The sequence below is a fragment of the Aulonocara sp. 'chitande type north' Nkhata Bay genome, linkage group LG23 (genome assembly GCF_057382095.1).
Source record: "Aulonocara sp. 'chitande type north' Nkhata Bay isolate Kocher_YH1m ecotype deep benthic linkage group LG23, A_spYH_male_GT1.1, whole genome shotgun sequence".
NCBI classification, from domain to species: Eukaryota; Metazoa; Chordata; class Actinopteri; order Cichliformes; family Cichlidae; genus Aulonocara; species Aulonocara sp. 'chitande type north' Nkhata Bay.
This window is the reverse complement of record NC_141365.1, coordinates 13557832-13575220: the sequence shown is the minus strand read 5'-3', so window position 1 is coordinate 13575220 and position 17389 is coordinate 13557832. Positions and strand designations below refer to the sequence as shown.

The following is a 17389-nucleotide window of genomic DNA, read 5'->3' as shown; positions in this document are numbered from 1 at the left end:
ACTCTGCAGCACCCTGAGTAATGAGGTGGGTCCTGAGTGCTACGAGCTGCAGGTGTGCGTGAAGGACTACTGCTTTGCTCGAGAGGACCGCACCGTTGGCATGGCTGTCCTTCAGCTGAAGGACGTGGCTCCTAAGGGCAGCGCCGCCTGCTGGCTGCCGCTGGGTAAACGCATCCACATGGATGAGACGGGACTGACCGTCCTGCGCATCCTCTCCCAGCGCAACAACGACGACGTGGCCAAGGAGTTCGTCAAGCTCAAGTCCGACCAGCGCTCTGCTGAGGAGGGCCGTAGCTAGGGGGCCAAATCGCAGTTTAAAATGCCACGTCAGGAACTCGAATCTGCCCAGGAGCTCTCCTGAGCCACTGCAAGCCACTGCCCCGATTATCCAGTGTTGTAAAAGCACACATAAGACAAGAGTCGCCACACATACTGTAAATACATTTATTTCAGTGGAAATGACAGAGTGCGAAGCAAAGCATCACTCGTTTTCTGAAAACGCACCAGTGTCTTTATTGTTACTGACTTCATCAAACATGTTTTTGATTCAGTTATACATAGAGTTTAATCTTAGAGCATATAACTACTTTCCTCTAATCCCAGAGGAGAGCCATGTCATCCCACACACACACGCACACCTCACTTGACTGGTCAGAGTGAGAAATATCTTGTAGCCTTTAATATTTTGGCGTTCTTTCTCACTCTTTCTCTGCCTTTTTAACCTTACCCTCAACTTTACCGACCCCCAGCTCCTCTCGTCCCTTCCCTAGTTTGCAACCACTTAGAGAAGGGACCGCAAGTGCCAACAAGGAATTGCTCAAATATGCCAAGACCAGCCCTAAGCACAACCGGACCAACTGTCCACCTGACCCGTAAACAACTACAACGGCTGCAGCCTCAAACATTCCAGATATTGGGTGGGGAACACATACAGGGAACAAAGCACTATTTAGTTATGATGAGTTTAATATTTATTTACTTTTTTCTTCCAGATTATATCTATATTTTAATAATTCTATATATCATCACATATATATATATAAACTATTAAGGACATGTAAAGATAAATACAGGATTGTTCGATGGAACTGTGGTCGGCTAAAGATTGTCCTCGTCCGTCTCTCTGTCCGTCTACCCTGTAACAGAGCACACTGCCTGACACCCTTAATGCCTTCCGTCTTGTTAACCCTTGCACATTATGTATGTCCTGTTTCCTATATGATAGAGAGCGGAGCCTGATGATCAAGCGCTGTAAATCATCGGACTGTATGTGTGTGAAAATGAGTGTGAATGTGCGATCCAGTGTTTGTAATACGTTCTAATGTCAACCTCGTGTGACCGCCCGTGTTGTCTGTCACCTGCAGATGTAATCACTGAAAGCCATCACAAGTGAAGGACGTCACAACGGGTGTAGCGGGAGTGCGATAAGATTCGGGGGATTTTTATTGTTTCGTTCAGTTTGTTTAATTTAGCACAGACCAAGGTTATATTGTGCGGTGGATATTTCCATCTGGTTTACTGCAAACATTCCTCAGCCAGGCAGCTCTGTAAGGACAGTCAACTGCCTTTAAAAAGTGCGTGCTAATTAAAGTCCTACATGTATAATTAGATGATTAAAAACACAGTCCCTGAGAAGCTAAAATAACCACGTGGGTTACACAACAGCACATTCCCCAACACGGGGAGAGCACATACCGCTAATGATCCAGCGCTTATCGCGTCTAATGATCCACCTGCAGATGCCGTAACCCTTAATCGTGAGTGAGAAACGAGACCTCTGCTAAAGGGCTGCAGATCCAGACCAAGCCAGGTCTGGATGTGACATTTAAAAGAGGGCCTACTGTCCACAGTACAGAGATGTAGTGTGAAAATAGAAGAAGCACAGGGGCTTTGCTACACATAAAAACACATTTATACTCTGAGCTTGTTTTACAGCAGTTCACCTGAAGCTACGGTCACTTTCATGTGAAACTAAATGTTTTAAAACGACTGCTCGCTGTCTAACATGTCTCTCAATGCGACATCTATTTTTAAGAAAATACCCTTTAAAAAAAATAATATATTTGTTGTTTTCTCGTGAACAAAAAAATCATGGGGGTGATGATAATAACAGGATGATCGGTTGGTTGGATGTTTTTCTGCCTCATTACTAAGATGCCCCCTCCCAAACCTGAATAATATCAAAGTCCCCATTATTAGAACAAGGCCTACAAACTGAACTCTATGCATCTGATCTATAAAGTCTCTGTAGATGAGTGATTTGGAATCAGTCTTATAATGTTTACATTGTGGATTATTATTCTAATTATATCAGCACAAGCGTTTGTCTGATATGTTGTAAATGCCGTCTCTGTTTCGATGGGCCAAACATCACAGCTGCGGTAGAGCTGACCAGAGACGGGAAGTTTGGTCAGCTCAGAGGAAACCGATCGGGAGGGAGATCGATCGCTGCGGTCGGGTAGTTGTAAATAGCTCGGATGTAACAAACACACGTCATACTATGTGAAGTGAAGTTTCGCTGCTCTTTTGTAGACTTGAATTTTGCTGCGAGTGACTGAACAGCTGGTGTTTATGTGCGACTGGGTGCCCAATCTGGAAATGTAGCTACTATTGAAGGGTATAGAAAGACCGCGTGCACTCTAGAGATCAATAACAGAGCGTCTGTATTACTTTAATGGGGCCTGATCAGGAGCCATTCAAAGTAATGCATCGTATATCATTATATATAACATGCTGCCTGCTAGTGAAAACTACTCACAGCTAAAAGTTAAGCAATCCCTTAATATGATCTTGTGTGTGTACAAGGTCTTTTATTAAGAGGGCACATCTACTTTTAATAGCAAAATCAATAACAGGTACGCAGCTGGAAATGCCACGAAAAAAAAACAAAAAACTTTATTGCTGTTGACAATGATACTTTAGGAGAGGAAATTCTTCCCCTTCCTCCACCTTCAGAGGCCCGGACTGCGTGTTGGATTATCAGGTTGGCACGTTGAACAGGAACGCACACACAAAGGTGGATGAAGCACAACGAAAAGCACACAGACACAAGTGGACACACATGCATGATCCGTCCTGAAGTGTCTCGCTGAGCAGGCCACACAGACAGATACCTGCACAGCGCTGCTGGTCCGGTACTTCCAGATACGGTGCATGATAGGAACAATAAACAAAAAGTAAAAAAACGTGTATTGTGCCAGCACGCATAATTATTTGATGTTTAACTGCCAATTGTTGTCTTCTTTATTTTGATATTTAATTATCGTTTTCTATTTTTCAAATGTTTGTGAATATATAAATATGTATTACTGATGCTGTGTAGTGGTACAAAGTACTCGCATGAGAATTTTTTTATACACGAGATGTTTCTAAAGATTCTTTCTTTTGGGCTTGTTTTTTATTATTATTATTATTATTATTATTATTATTATGGTTGTTCTTATTGGGGGTTGAGGTTGCTGGGACTGCAGTCTCATTGTGTTTCTGCTTCCAATAAAATATGAAATAAAAGCTCGTGGTCATTCTTTGTCAAACTGTTCAAAGGAATAGCCACATTTAGTTTTATTTAGTTATATTGATTTAATTTTATCCAGGTCTTTAACACGTGCTCTCTTTCATGCCATTTTAGCTATTTTTCCGAGATGTACCTTTCTGAAATAACTCGCAACCTTCTATAAGATACAGACTACACCGATGACAGCCTAATTAAACAAGTTAATGCACATTTTAAAAGTCTGAAAGGAGAAATTCTCAGTAAGTCATTTCAATTTCCAAGGAATAACTTCAGCAAGTTAGGAGTTAAATTCACTGGAGCATTAATAAATTTGCATCCTGCTTCTTATGCTTTGCGCAGAAAGGAGATCTTGAGGGAGTCTGGGATGACTAACTGCTCCGCGCTGAGGACGGGGGGAGGCGAGTAGAGGAATATGACAGGAAACACTCTCCTCACATCCATTAGGAGCTGTGAAGGCTGACTGTTAGAGCGGCCTTTGAGAAGCCCCTAGGACAGCAAAGACAGAGAGGAACATGGGATGCAGTGTATTTTCCACATGAGGAACATGTTTAACCTTACATCTGCAGACTGTACCTGAACAGAACGTATGAAATTCAGAGTGACTCTTTCATCCAGATCGCTGTGGGGGGTGTAGAGAGTCAGAATCTTCACGATCTGTCAAACAAAATAAGAGACCAGCAGCCAATGAAATCATGCACACACGTTCGTCTCCCAGCAGAATCCAAGTAGACAAACAGACCCACCTGCTGGCTGGACAAGGCACTGCAAGTCCGGACGATCCCCTGAGCATCCGCCTCGGTCTTTTTCCCCACCTGCAGCAGCTGCACTGCCTGGATGAGGGGCTCTAGTGTGGCCACAGCGCCCCCTGCCTGTAAACCGCGGCCCCGCAGCCACTCCTCCAGGACGCTCACATTGTAGCTGTGACAAGAAAAGGATTTGAGATAAATCCGTGTTTATTTCTATAAGACCACACAAAGCAGGTGGAAAGAACAACATGCAGACTGTTGTGCAGCACGTGATCTAGCTCTGGAATACAACAAAGGCGAAATTAATGTTGACACTCTTTCAGGGTGCTGATTATTAAAGTTGAAGCTGTGTTTGTGGGGATGCTGTATTATACATATGACATTCATCTCTGCAGTAGGTCTAGGCTGCTGTGGGCTAATCTCCTTTCAAATTTCCTTTATTTGGCCTTTACATGCTAAATGCTAATCTGAAAACAACTAAACCTCATTTTAGATCACACAACTGAGATACAAACAAATTGAGGTCATTTAATTTTTAAAATTTATGGACTTCAAAATCAAGATATACTAGTTAATGTGGAATATGTTTATGGTCTGCGTCTTTATTTGCATCTCATGTCAGACTGTAAATCTAAGTGCAGGGTTAAAGTGTGTTTCTACCGTATTTGCAGGCCACGACTCCAGCTGCACATGTCCTTCCTCAGCAGCAGGCTGTTAAAAGCAGAGGCACAGATGAGGTAGGTGAGCTGGTGAAAGGCTTGCTCCATCAGGGTCTTGGGCAGAGCTTGTTGAGTCAGAGCGGTGTGAAGGGCTCCGAGCTCCCTCAGCACAGACGCCATCGTGGGAGCCTCGCCTCCTACAGTCCTGGGGTCTGAGCCGGCCCGCTTCCTGCTCACTGCCAGCTTCACCGCTGAGCCTGATAGACCTTGGATGGTTTCGCTCTCCAACAGGGCAGGGACTGAGGGAGGGGAGGGTTAGAAAATAGATAAGAGGAGCAGAGAAGGGGAGAGCGTCAATCATCACTTTTTGCAGTACCTATGATGTTTTGTAGACGGGTCTCGGTGATGGAAAGGAGCTGCTGATAGGCCTGGATAGAGAGGTCGCTCAGGGTGCGGATCAAGTCATTCATATCAGCAGACAGGGGAACCAGTGTGTCTGAGTCGAGGGTCTGAAAAGCAATCAGTCCAGTCACGTGTGAAAGTAATCAGTGAATCCTAAACTTTTATAATCTAGTCAGTGACGTAGAAAGTAAATGAAAGCTGAGCCTGCCTGCTTTGGAGAGTGCTGGGTCAACAAGTCGTGGAACAGACAGATGTTCTTCAACCACAGAGCAGCCATGTCTATGTCACTGACATGTTTCTGCAGAAAAACGATGAAAGGGAAAATGGTTACATTTTAATTAGAAATCATTGCTAACAATGAAAAATGAAACTGTGATTGTTTGAACAGATGTGTTTAAAACAGACTTTGCTATGGTTATGTTGGCATGAGATGCTCATGTGGGCCAAATTAATCACAAGGACAAGTTTCAAAGTCAGCTGTCAGTGTCATTTTGTAAATGGCTGCCTGCCTGACATTAAACTTCAACCATACGGCACACCGAGAAGGCTCAGAGATCAGGTCACCTTCAGAGCTGCCTTCATAGCGGTGACAGCAGCGCTACAAAGAGAGCGAGCGCGAGCTTGGTCCCCGCTGCAGTCGGCCTGGCGGACACACAGGAAGAGCACGCTGGCAGGCAGACCGGGAGCCAAAGACAGGGCGCTGTCAACACGGATGTCTGAAGCACAAACAGAAAGGGAAGCAGTGGCAGAGCGAGGACAAGGCCAGGCCAATGCTGTCAGCTTCAAGAGCTGGCTACACTTATTTCTACAGTGACATCATACTTACCGCTGAATTATTACACATTCAAACCCTGCCCTCCAAATTACATTTTGACACATTTTACCATCATTGTAAAAGTGCTTGATTATTGCCTTTCAAAACATGTTTTCAATCTCATCCCTCATCTTAAACGCCTGCTTCACAGCTCCTCAAAACCTTCAAGAAAGAAGAGAAAAAGAGGTGGGTGAAGATGATTGAGGCAGACGGGGGGTTGATCTCACCTGTGACGAGATTCTTGATCAGTTTGGTTTCGTCTCTTTTTCTACATTCCAGTAAACCAGTAACTGCTGCTGGCTTCGACTGGGCAGGAGAGGAAGTCTCTGTGGCCAAAGCTGATGGGAAAACTGAAGAGGAAACACGCCGTGGCAGTGAAACAGAGAACAGCACATTGAAAACTATAAATGTAGAAGATTGTTAAACTGAGAGGCAGATTATTGTAATTATATTACTCTAATAATAAGTGTTCATTTACCATTGGTAATAAAGTCTCATGATCAAAATGTACACAAATCAAATCAGTGATAGAGCCGCCAGTCATAGGCCCAGTGAGGGAGCCTATGTTAGGCTATTGTTGCATTGATGTTTTTTGTTTTAAAATTCCACAGGAGACTCAGCGGCTGCAGATTTTTTTCCAGCCTGCAGTGACTTTCAGCTTCCGGGCTCATTCAGGTAAAGTCTCACCTTGTGTCAGGAGTCGCCTCAGTGAGACTGTGTTTCTCAGTTCCTTCAGCTCTCTCCTCAGCCTCACACATTCACGCTCTCGGGCTTCCAGCAGCTCCTGAACATCCTTTAAAAAACACATTTAAATTTGTGACTTCAGCCTCAATGTGAATATATAAAAATTATAAACGATGATCTGAAACAAAGTGACACGCAAACAGAATAAATGAATAGACGAATGAATAAATGATAAACGTTACAGATGGACAGCTTTAATAAGTGACAACCATCAGATCCAGAGAACTCTTACAGTTTTATTATGACCTGAGTAATGATACCAGTGAAATGTCCTGCCGTGACTATTTAGATTAGATTAGATTAGATAGAACTTTATTAATCCCTCGGGTGGGTTCCTCTGGGAAATTCGATTTCCAAAAAAGCACAGCACCGACAGAAGTTACAGAGTTACAGAATATTATATATATATACACACACACACACACACACACACACACACACACACACACACACACACATATATATAAATACAGAGACAATATAAATAAAATATACGAAGGGGACCGGGGCTGGGAAACTCCAGGCCTGAAGGCCCGGTGTCCTGCAGGTTTTAGATCTCACCCTGGGTCAACACACCTGAATCAAATGATTAGTTCATTACCAGGCCTCTGGAGAACTTCAAGACATGTTAAGGAGGTCATTTAGGCATTTCAATCAGCTGTGTTGGATTAAGGGCTCGTGTAAAACCTGCAGGACACTGGCCCTTGAGACCTGGAGTTCCCCCACCCCTGCTTTAGGCAATGTTTTCTGTTTTAACTTCTTCTCTTTTTTTAACCTCTCCTTTTATTGACTTTTCCAGCCCTTCTCCTAGTGTTAGGCTTTCATTAAAGATCATTAAAGTACTTTTTTTTTAAAAACCCTCTCATGTGGGGCTTTAATAAATTTACACCTGTCTCTGTGCAGCAGAGGAAGAAACAGACACCGCTTGGGCAAGCTGACTCCTCAGAGTTTCCAGTTCCTTCTCCCACTGACTGCACTGGTTACGTAGCTGGCTCTCCAGAAACCTGAAACACACACACACACACACACACACAGACATGTAGATTAAGGACAGAATAACTAATAATGAGCTCATCCACCAAATATAAATCACTGCACAAAACTGAAAGCTAGTGCTCTGCCAAAATGAAGGAATGAGTTGGTGTTGAGAGACTGACTTGTTTGCCACTCGTACAGCATCATAAGCATGAGCCAGATCTTCTCCCTTCATCTTCACCGATGGGTCTTTGGCCACGTCCATCTTCTCCATCAGCTGCTCCTGTCATTACAAACATGAACACAGTGAGATAGTAAAGGACACTGCCTGTGCTGGTGATGCTGCAGTGACGATGTGAAAGTTAGGACTTCAGTCGTGTGGTCCTCTTTATTTCATTACCATTGAGGCTTCAGAGCTCCACATTGAGACTCTCTTCTCTGCAGAGGGGGACGTCACGCTGATCCTTCGGACCTCCTCTGGGGATGGAACAGCAGATGGGAATGGTGATATGGAGAGTGGGGTGAGAGACTGGGGGGACAGCGGCGTCGAGGGAGAGAGAGGTTCCAGACTCTGGGTGGAGTCGGTTCTTCTGTGGCCTTTGGTGCGCTGCGACATGAGGAGGAAGAAATTACAGGAAGCACTCAAGATTAATTTTCAAACGAACAAATTGCATTTAAGGCTGTCTCCCTTTGCAGCTAGCTAATGACCTCTGTGAGCAGACTCATCTCCCTGAGGTTGTCATATCTCTGCTCCAGTCTGGTGAACTCTCTCAGAAGACCCTGATACTTTCTCCTCTCCTCGTCCACCTCTGCCCGAAGAGCCGAGGTCACCTGAGACACAGCCTGATGCACACACTCTGCACATAGAGAGAGAAGGAAATGTTTGACAGACACAGACAGAAGAAAAACAGCTGTGACTGTACAATGCTAGTAAAGGGAAGGCCCACCTTCTTGTTTTTCTTCTTGTTCCAGCAGGGAAGCCGAGAGATCGTCTCTCTCTTTGCAAAAACTATCCCTTTCTTTCTGTAGTGCTTGCAGCTCCTTAAAGAATCAAAGTCAATAAACAGACCAAATCAGAAGCATTCCCTACTAGATAAAAGGAGGAAAGTGTGTTTATTGTTTGGAGACCTACTTCTTTAAGCTGGAGGATCTCCTGGGCAGCTTTCTCTTCAGCTCTTCTTCTCTCCTCTGCCTCCTTTTCGCTGATAACAGGCCCAGGCGGAGGCTTCTCCTGTAACTGGCTCTCTAGTTTTTGTATCGTTGCCCTCAGAGCCGCCAGCTCGGTGCTGGAAGCCTCTCGCTCTGCCATTAGGGTTTCTCTCAAAGCAGCGCTCTCCCTGGCCTGGATGCACACAAAAGCAACTTTGCCATGTGAATGTAAAGTGAAACGACCTCTTGACTCATACAATTAATTAATGCTTATCAAAATCACATGAGATGGTCAAATCCCTGCACAACTCTCACCCACCTCCTGGTCTGCTTTCAACTGCAGCTGCATCAGTTTGACCTCCATGCCTTTGTTGAGCTCTCTGTATCTCTCCACAGAGCGGGCCTCAGACTTCAGTTTCAGCAGCTGTCTCCTGGCAGCCTTGCGGCGAATGCAGCACTGCATGAACACGACCGCCGCACGTACGCGCCTGTACGCCTGCCTCGCCAACCACCCACGCACCGTGGCCTGGAGCAGCACGGCCGCCCTCTCTGCCACCAGCTGAGGAACCAACAGGTTTTTAAATGCATTCAGGTCAAGTGTTTATAACTTGTAATTGCGTGTAAATAGCCTCTTTTAAGATTAGAGCAAACATGGATAAAACATATTTACACAGGAAAATAAATCAAACCCGAGTATAAAGGTTGATGCCATTTTTTAAACATCTGCTGTGCCCTGTAATGAGGGAGACACTAAATGCTGACCAGTCTGTATCTGCGGCGCTCCAGCATCCCCCTGGTGAATGCCTGGATTGTGACAGTGGCGTGTCGGATCATGAAAAATAGCTGCCTGACCACCATCATACGATAAGTCTTCTGGATCACCAAGGCAGCCCTGGTGTAGCGCAGGATCAAAGCCAGTCTGCAGCCATGCAACAAAGAAGAGTTTCATATATGGAATATTTTATTAAGTTTAGACTTTTGTCATTTTGTCTTCTTTCAGCTGCTCCCTTTAAGAATCTCCACCGTGGTTCATCTGCCTCCATCTCAACCTATCCCAGCATCCTCCTCTGTCACACCAACCCTCTGCATGTCCTCCTTCACTACATCCCTGCACCTTCTCTTTTCCTCCTTCACGGCGGCTCCATCTTCAACATCCTCTCGCCCTCCTCTGCACATGTGCAAACCATCTCAGCTGTCTGACTCTGAGTTGTCCCTGCGATGGACTCATTCTTAATCATGTCCAGTGAGGAGCTTTACGCCTCAATCTCAGCTCTCTGTCTTTTCGTCAGTGCCACCGTCTCCAAGCCAGACATCATAACAGGTCACGCTGCCATTTTTTAAACCTTTACTCCCATTCTTGCTGCTATATTTCTGTCACAAATCACCGCTGACACTCATCTCCACCCACTCCACCCACTGCTTCACCTCTCTCTCTGCTTTTGATAGCTGACTCCAGGTATTTTCACTCATCCACCTTCATTTCCTCTGCTCCCTGCAGCTTCATTGTTACACCCATCTCCCTCTCTTGCTTTTACTTTCATTCTTTTCTCAGAGCATACCTCCAAAAGCTTTCCTTCACCTGCTACCTACTCTCACTACAATCATCTTCTAAATCTGGGTCATCATATCTAGTGTTTCAAACATTAACAAGAATTCTAGAACATTCCAATTGTTCTTTTAAAAGAAATGAAGTGGCTTAGCCTGACATAGCCATACATCATAGTAAAGAGACACAAACACTCTTGCTGTCCTCACCGTCTGGCCAGCGCCCCTCTGCTGTATCTCTGTATGGTGAGAGTAGCCCAGAGGATCCTGGTGTATCTGATCCGTGCCAGCCATCCTCTAACCTGACTCTGGATGATCACAGCAGCCACTCTCAGTCTCTCAGCTCTCAACCTCTCCAAAAGAGCCACCTGACCAGCCCGGAAAAATACTTTTGTCTTTCCAAAGCAGTACTGGTCCGGATCTGGGATGAGCTGAGGCAGGGCCTGTCTGCACGAGGCCTGGGCCTGGTCCTGGCTCTGAGGCCCCCGAAGAAGAATTCGATACCTGCTGAAGAACTCCTCATACGTCCATCTGGATTCACAGATCAAATAGAGTAAATCTCAGAGAAAAACAGTTGATATTTCTGTTTTTATAACATAAAAATCGATCAATCAACCATTTACAATAAGATAATTATTTAATCTCAATGAACAGTTATACAAATTGATTCTTTTGCTACTTCGTGATAGCATTTAAGTCACTGTTTTGATTAAGTTTTCTGATTTATGTGACAATCTTCGCACATGTCTCAGAGCCACACTGTCACGACACTGTGCTCGTATTATAAAGACTAAAGTCTTAGAATTACTCAGTACCTGGACGGATAACCTGCTGCACTGATGCGGATGGTCTCCAGCACCCCACAAGCTCTTAGCTGCTGGACTGTCCTCTTAGGGTCAAACCTAACATGTATATAATGTTATAAAAGCAGTACCCATTAAATCACACCAAAAACCTTAGCTGTGGAAGTAAGCAAAATAAGGACTCACAGAAAAGGCTCTTTGAGGTCATTGGGTTTAATACAGCGGACGTAGTGAGGGGTGGTGCTGTTGAGAGTTTCCATTAACATCTGTAAGGACTGACGGAACTGAGAGGCCCAAAAAAAAGAACAATGAGCAGGAAAATTATGTTTAGGATGAATGGATGTGCAAAAAAAATGAAAAGATAAATGAAAAAAGAAAGAAAAACATCTAACCTGAAAGCCTACTGTCAGCTTGTGTTCTCTGGTGGCTCGTTTACCTGAGCGAATGCTTCCATTGGCCACAGGAGACGCATTTCTCTGCTGCTGGAACAACTCAGCGACCAGCTCAGACTGAAGCGCGCACACACACATACAGCGCTGGTGAAACTAATGTTGCTTAGAAATTATAAATTCATATATATTTAGAACATATCTACCTGACTTGCTTTCAAAATGTTAATGAGCTCTTCAAAGACCGTGTCTCGATTTTTATCTAAAAAGCCATCGCATTCATATTGGACCTGACGAAAAGAAAAGAAACCATCACTGCAAACACAGACACACTGAAGAGAATTACAAAAGGCCCTCAGAGAGAGCTCAGATATTCACCTGAGACCTGACGAATCCAGCATTATGTCACTTACTGTGTCAGCAAAGTGCAGGACGATGAAGGCGCTGTTTGACATGCGAGGCTTCCTGAAGTGAGGGTGAGGCTTGCTGTTCAGGTGCTGGTCGTACAGCTTGCGCACCCAGCTTTCATTAGAACCTTTAGGCATCTGGATAATGCACAGATGGACAGTTATTACACATACTAACACAGTTGTCACAAATGTCTAAATTAGTTAACATGCAAATGCTTTTATCCACACAGGAAAAAAAAGATACGAGAACGAACAGAACTAGAGGATTGGATGACCGACCCTGCACTCCTCATCCAAGAGATCAAACATGCCCAGCTGTCCCTCTATTAGATCGATGCACTGCTGATTGTCACTGAACTCAATCCGGCTCCATGCCAGCTCCTCACGGACGTACTCCTCCTGCTCCAAGTGGAACACATGCTGCAAACACCACCAAACAAGTAATAATGAGACAGAATTAGAGAAAGACCATACCCATGATGGAAACCAACAAAAGACTGAAAAGACAGTGATGTGAGCGCAGGTGAAAGGACTGATTTCTTTGATATAACAGTTCAAAAGCAGCATAAACTAACTCTGACAAACACGACACAAACAGGAAGGGCACAAATCACAGAGGGAAAGGACGACAGCTTACTCTGTTGAACTGTTGCTGCAGTTTTTCATTTGCATAATTTATGCAGAACTGCTCAAAACTGTTCCTTTCAAAGGTCTCAAACCTGCTCCAAGGGAGACACCTGTCAGTCCACGTCAAAGGCATACAAAAACTTTAATCACACACTGCACAGTCACAGAGTTCATTCACTCACCCATAGATATCTAAAACCCCTACAAAGGATTTGGTCCGTCCTTGCTGGGCCCGCAGAGCTGAGTTGAGCCTCTGGACAGTCCACGCGAACAGCTGACCATAGATGTGTTTAGCAAGTGCGTCTCTGGCTTCTACGGCCTGCTGGCCAGTCATAGGTTTAACCAGCATCTCTCCTCCTACAGCAAATCTGCGATGGCACAGCCAGTGAGCCATCTGAGATCCCTCAACTCCAAGCAGCTTGGAGAAGACAGCCAGAGAGCGGTCCTCTGCCTGAGAAGCAAAGCAACTATTATGAAGGAATATGAACAAAAGACGAGTGAATGCAAAAGTATTCATGTAGATCATTACATCAATGTAACCCCGGTCAGAGCTTCGCCCACTGGCTTGAATGTTGACATTTCCCAGGTGGAGCACAGCTGACAGGATCCTGAAGAGTTCCATCTGTTGGTCAGGCTGCACACCTGCAATTTCAACATATATAACGTGAAGGATTTCCTGTTTTATCGTCAAAGATATATCGTACGTGCATGATTTGATGTAAACATTCTACCCAGAATGGTGAAAGCATTGCGAGTGCGCTCCAGGTCTGACAAATCATCAGTACCAGGTATCTGCATCTCTCCTCCCTGGTTAGTGTAGCGGAAATTCTCAGGAGCATCTGGACTCAATAAAACACACTCACACTCAGTGCACTGTGAACCTATTAACGTGGACACGGTATTCTTCTGAGAACAAACTGAGGGGGTTGCCTCTCACCCAGTTTGAGGGACCTCATTTCAGGCAGCTCTCTGGATGCACACAGCTGATAGAAGATATGGTAATTCCTCTCTGTTGATGCCTTAAAACAAACAAATAGGAAGAAAGCACGGATGATGCATCATTTCTACAAGACATTTGTGGTTTTGTGTGGCTTTTTGCTCTGGCCTAACTATATTGTAGCAAGTTAGTGTACCTGGAAGACCACCCGTGACTTCTCCAGCAGATAGGTCCTCATATTGGCCCCAATGATGTCCCCCTTTCTGCCAAAGCCAATCTCGATGTACTTCCCAAAACGACTGCTGTTGTCATTTCGGGTAGTTTTAGCATTACCAATGGACTGAAGACCAAAATATAGAAGTTTTTATATTAGTAGAATTTTTTATACTCTGTACCTTACAAAGTTGCACAGACCGAAATGTTGCATACTAATAAAAATAATGGTGAGCAGAGGTTATTCTTTGTCTCTTTACTAAGATTTTTTGTCACTGATTCAGGTGTGCAGCGCTTCCTAAATTTGATATTAAAACTTTTAACCATAACGAACATACAAAAAGAGGGAAATATTTGGGTCCTTTACCTCCATGATTGGGTTGGAAGCCAAAACTCTCTCCTCCACACTGGTCTGCTGTGCTGCTCCTCCAACCACAGCGAAATATCTCATGGTGAACTTTGCAGAGACAGTTTTCCCTGAGCCAGATTCCCCACTGATGATGATAGACTGGTTCTTCTCCTCCCTTTGCACAAAGACACAGTGACCATGACATCCCACACAGTGTAGTTAATGCTCAGAATATTCAAAAAGTTAATTAAGCATAAGACCACCAAACACCCAGGACCCCTGACCTGATCATAGTGCGGTAGGCCTCCTCAGCCACAGAAAAGATGTGTGGTTCCATGTCAGCCATGTCCTGACCGCTGTAAGCGTCTATCACCTCCTCTCCGTATATTGGAAGTTGGTCATATGGATTTATGGCCACTAACACAATACCTGGAGACACGGGAAGGAAACGCAATCTCACCACGAGAACCTGAATATTAATATATACCTGAATATATAAACATGGCTGTTATTTAAAAACAGATTTTAGAATAAAACTTGAAATTCTAATATAATGAGGACATGAATAAATGCTTTTATTTACTATATAATAATGTGACACTGCTACGTTTCATTAACTTTTGTTCACTCTTTCTGGAGCAGGTCATTTCCTGCTTGTTGTTGGTTGCTTCTCTCAATCATAGCAGATACAATCATGTGAAGAAGAAGGACTTTATATAATCCTGCAAAAAACTAAGTAAACACCATGATTCAGTAGGTTGTAGAACCACTTTTAGTGGGCAATAACTTGAAGTAATTGTTTTCTGCATGACTTTATCAGGCTCTCACATCGCTGTGGAGGAATTTTGCTTGAAAGTATTGCTTCAGTTCACTGAGGTTTGCAAGGTGCGCTGGCCCTGTGGCTGCAGAACAAGCCCGAAACAATGCTGGACAGCTGGTGTGAGGTGTTTGTCCTGATATGCCGTTTTTGGTTTCCTCCCAAACACTGAGGCTGTGCTTTATGATCACACATCTCCATTTTGGTCTCATCTGTTTGTTCGGACGCAACGTTGCAAATCTAAGCTGTGCTGCCATGGTCTATTCAGAGAGCAGAGGCTTTTTCCTGGAACCTTTCAGACTTTTTCTAACTTTACCATCATAAACCTTTACATTTAATGTGCTAACTGAGGCCTGTAGACTCTCAGGGGACTTTGGAGGGAATTTGCTGGAAGATTTTGTTAAGCACCAGATTGCCAGAGACCAGCAAATTACCAAAACCTTAAACCGTATAAACTAAAGTTAATCAAGTGCATTCGATTAGCAGCACCTCGCTCGTACTTCTCCTTTTAATTGGAAGCAGTAAAGGTGGGCTTAATTTTCACGGGGCTGAACAGAGTCCTGCAAGCTTTCTTTTTCACATGGCTGTAGCTGCCCCTCCCTGAGCCTGGATCTGTCAGAGGTCTTTGCCCTTCAAAGTGAGTTCTTCTTTCACACCATGGCCAAATGCTGCTCATGTGGGATCATTGGATTATTGGATATAGGATCTTTGCCATCTCAGTGTAATATATATTGAGATGTCTGGTCATGAAAAAGGTCAAACATTTATATATAAAAATGAAGATTTAGTAAGATGAGTCATCTAATTCAAAGATAATGTGCAACTACATACATAAGAGTTTTTTTCTTTCCTTTTACAGTGTAGCAGTGAGGGTGTAGTTTGAGCCTTTGACCTCCTATATTATAGACAGCATTATGAGCTGCAGTATAATCATGCAGACAGAAGCACACAGGAGCTGTTTCTGGCTTTTTTCCAGCAGGAATTTAAAGATCCTCTCTCACTCTCGCCAGTCTATTGTTGGCTGAGTAATCATCCCTGTTTTTCTAAAGTTCCCTGCCATCTCTCCAGTGCAGTGCTCACCACAGTATGTGTAGATGCTGCTATAGTCCAGGAATCGAACCCGGAGGTTATGCAGCACAGCGGGCTCGTGGAGAAAGCTGAGAGCTGTTAGATCATTCTCGCCCTCCAGTATGTCGGGATTCCCCAAAGGTGGGAGATCAGAGGGAGAGCCCACTGGGTAATGGACCTCCTGTCATTGAAAGCGGAAGTTAGAAGTCTCGGATGTAAGACATCGCTGAGAAAGGGGTTTTAGACAGATGCAATTATATCAAAATTGAGCATTTGGTTTAATCTATAGAGCGTAAAACAGTACTGCATCTCACATTTCCATTTGAGAGCTGTAGCAGCAGGTGCTTCTCTCCAGACCTGTAGTCCTGGAGAAGCTGGGCTGAAACCCAGACAGCATCTGGATCAGGAACCCACACATTTGCCCCCTAAAAAAGGAACAGACTGTCACTGGTGTGCAAAACACAGACTGAGTGAAAAAAGAAGAAAAGTGCAGGATTAATCTGGATGTGCTGAAAAATCTGAAAGCTGATTTTATTTGCCATTTTACTTTTGTTGAACACTGTTAAGGTAGATGTCACACTTCCTGGACTCACCCAGTGAAGCTATTTGGTACCCATCAGCATAAAAAGCTCCTAAACTGTGTTAAAAATTAACCGCAGTCATCCTCCCTCCAAACTACCCGCGAGGATTAGGCATTGTTTAAAGCTGAGAAATCTAATTCGCTAATTCACTTATTAATGCACAGATTTTAAAAATAAGCTTCCAGTCTCACACATTTTTCATATATTCAGTAAACACTTTAATACCTCAGACTAACACACTGCTACCAGATCAAAGATCAGGAATAGTCCTAACTAGGACAATGAAACAGACTTGCTTACCTGACAAACTCATAGGATGCATCTACTTAGTGCTCAAACATAAGTAGCAAAGCTGTTTTTATACACTAAAGGATGTTTCTTATTCCAAGCACCTCGAAATTGCAGATTCCATAAATAATAATAAATCATTGCAAAGCCCTCAAGTTAATCCTAATCTTACCTTGCTGTACAATTCCAGTGTTGCCATCTTTAATGATTCAAAGCACGAGGACAAACATCACTTAACACAAGAGACAAGGTAACATCTGCAGGTCCCTCTGAGCAAACAGCCGGTATCCTCCCTCTCCTTGCAAAGCCGCGTCACATCCAGCTGACAGTAGCTTGCACTTTGTCCACATAAAGACACG

General features: G+C 44.0%; 2 protein-coding genes across 2 annotated transcripts in view; one reads left to right on the top strand and one right to left on the bottom strand.

Moving 5' to 3' along the window:
• The window catches only part of unc13a (unc-13 homolog A (C. elegans)), a 47038-nt gene extending 43515 nt beyond the window's left edge, over positions 1-3523 (top strand). The window contains exon 43 of the mRNA XM_086284264.1: positions 10-3523. Coding sequence (XP_086140390.1) covers positions 10-298 — 289 coding nt within the window. The 3' untranslated portion in view covers positions 299-3523. The remainder of the gene's footprint in view (positions 1-9) is intronic.
• Positions 358-17376, bottom strand: LOC147301380 (unconventional myosin-Va). The gene is made up of 35 exons (XM_086284254.1): positions 17203-17376; positions 16476-16586; positions 16174-16342; positions 14561-14705; positions 14295-14451; positions 13911-14054; positions 13715-13796; positions 13509-13616; positions 13307-13419; positions 12960-13228; positions 12788-12869; positions 12430-12570; positions 12154-12285; positions 11947-12030; positions 11744-11860; positions 11538-11635; positions 11364-11450; positions 10759-11079; positions 9766-9922; positions 9323-9562; positions 8987-9196; positions 8802-8895; positions 8563-8711; positions 8255-8461; positions 8037-8137; positions 7769-7883; positions 6823-6928; positions 6363-6485; positions 5886-6037; positions 5530-5619; positions 5296-5428; positions 4921-5218; positions 4258-4432; positions 4088-4168; positions 358-4000 (listed from the first exon to the last, which is right to left on the bottom strand). Exons 1-35 carry the CDS (start codon positions 17227-17229, stop codon positions 3839-3841), a joined length of 4980 nt encoding a protein of 1659 aa, XP_086140380.1. The 5' UTR covers positions 17230-17376; the 3' UTR covers positions 358-3838.
• Positions 17377-17389: the final 13 nt, after the last annotated feature.

Bases quoted from the DNA above. Each gene is read 5' to 3' on its own strand.
- LOC147301380 (XM_086284254.1), bottom strand. From the start codon at position 17,229: ATGGCAACACTGGAATTGTACAGCAAG. The intron at 13,617-13,714 runs GTGAGAGGCAAC...TATTGAGTCCAG, and splicing joins AATGAGGTCCCTCAAACTGG to ATGCTCCTGAGAATTTCCGC. The intron at 4,001-4,087 runs GTACAGTCTGCA...TTGCTGTCCTAG, and splicing joins ATTTCATACGTTCTGTTCAG to GGGCTTCTCAAAGGCCGCTC.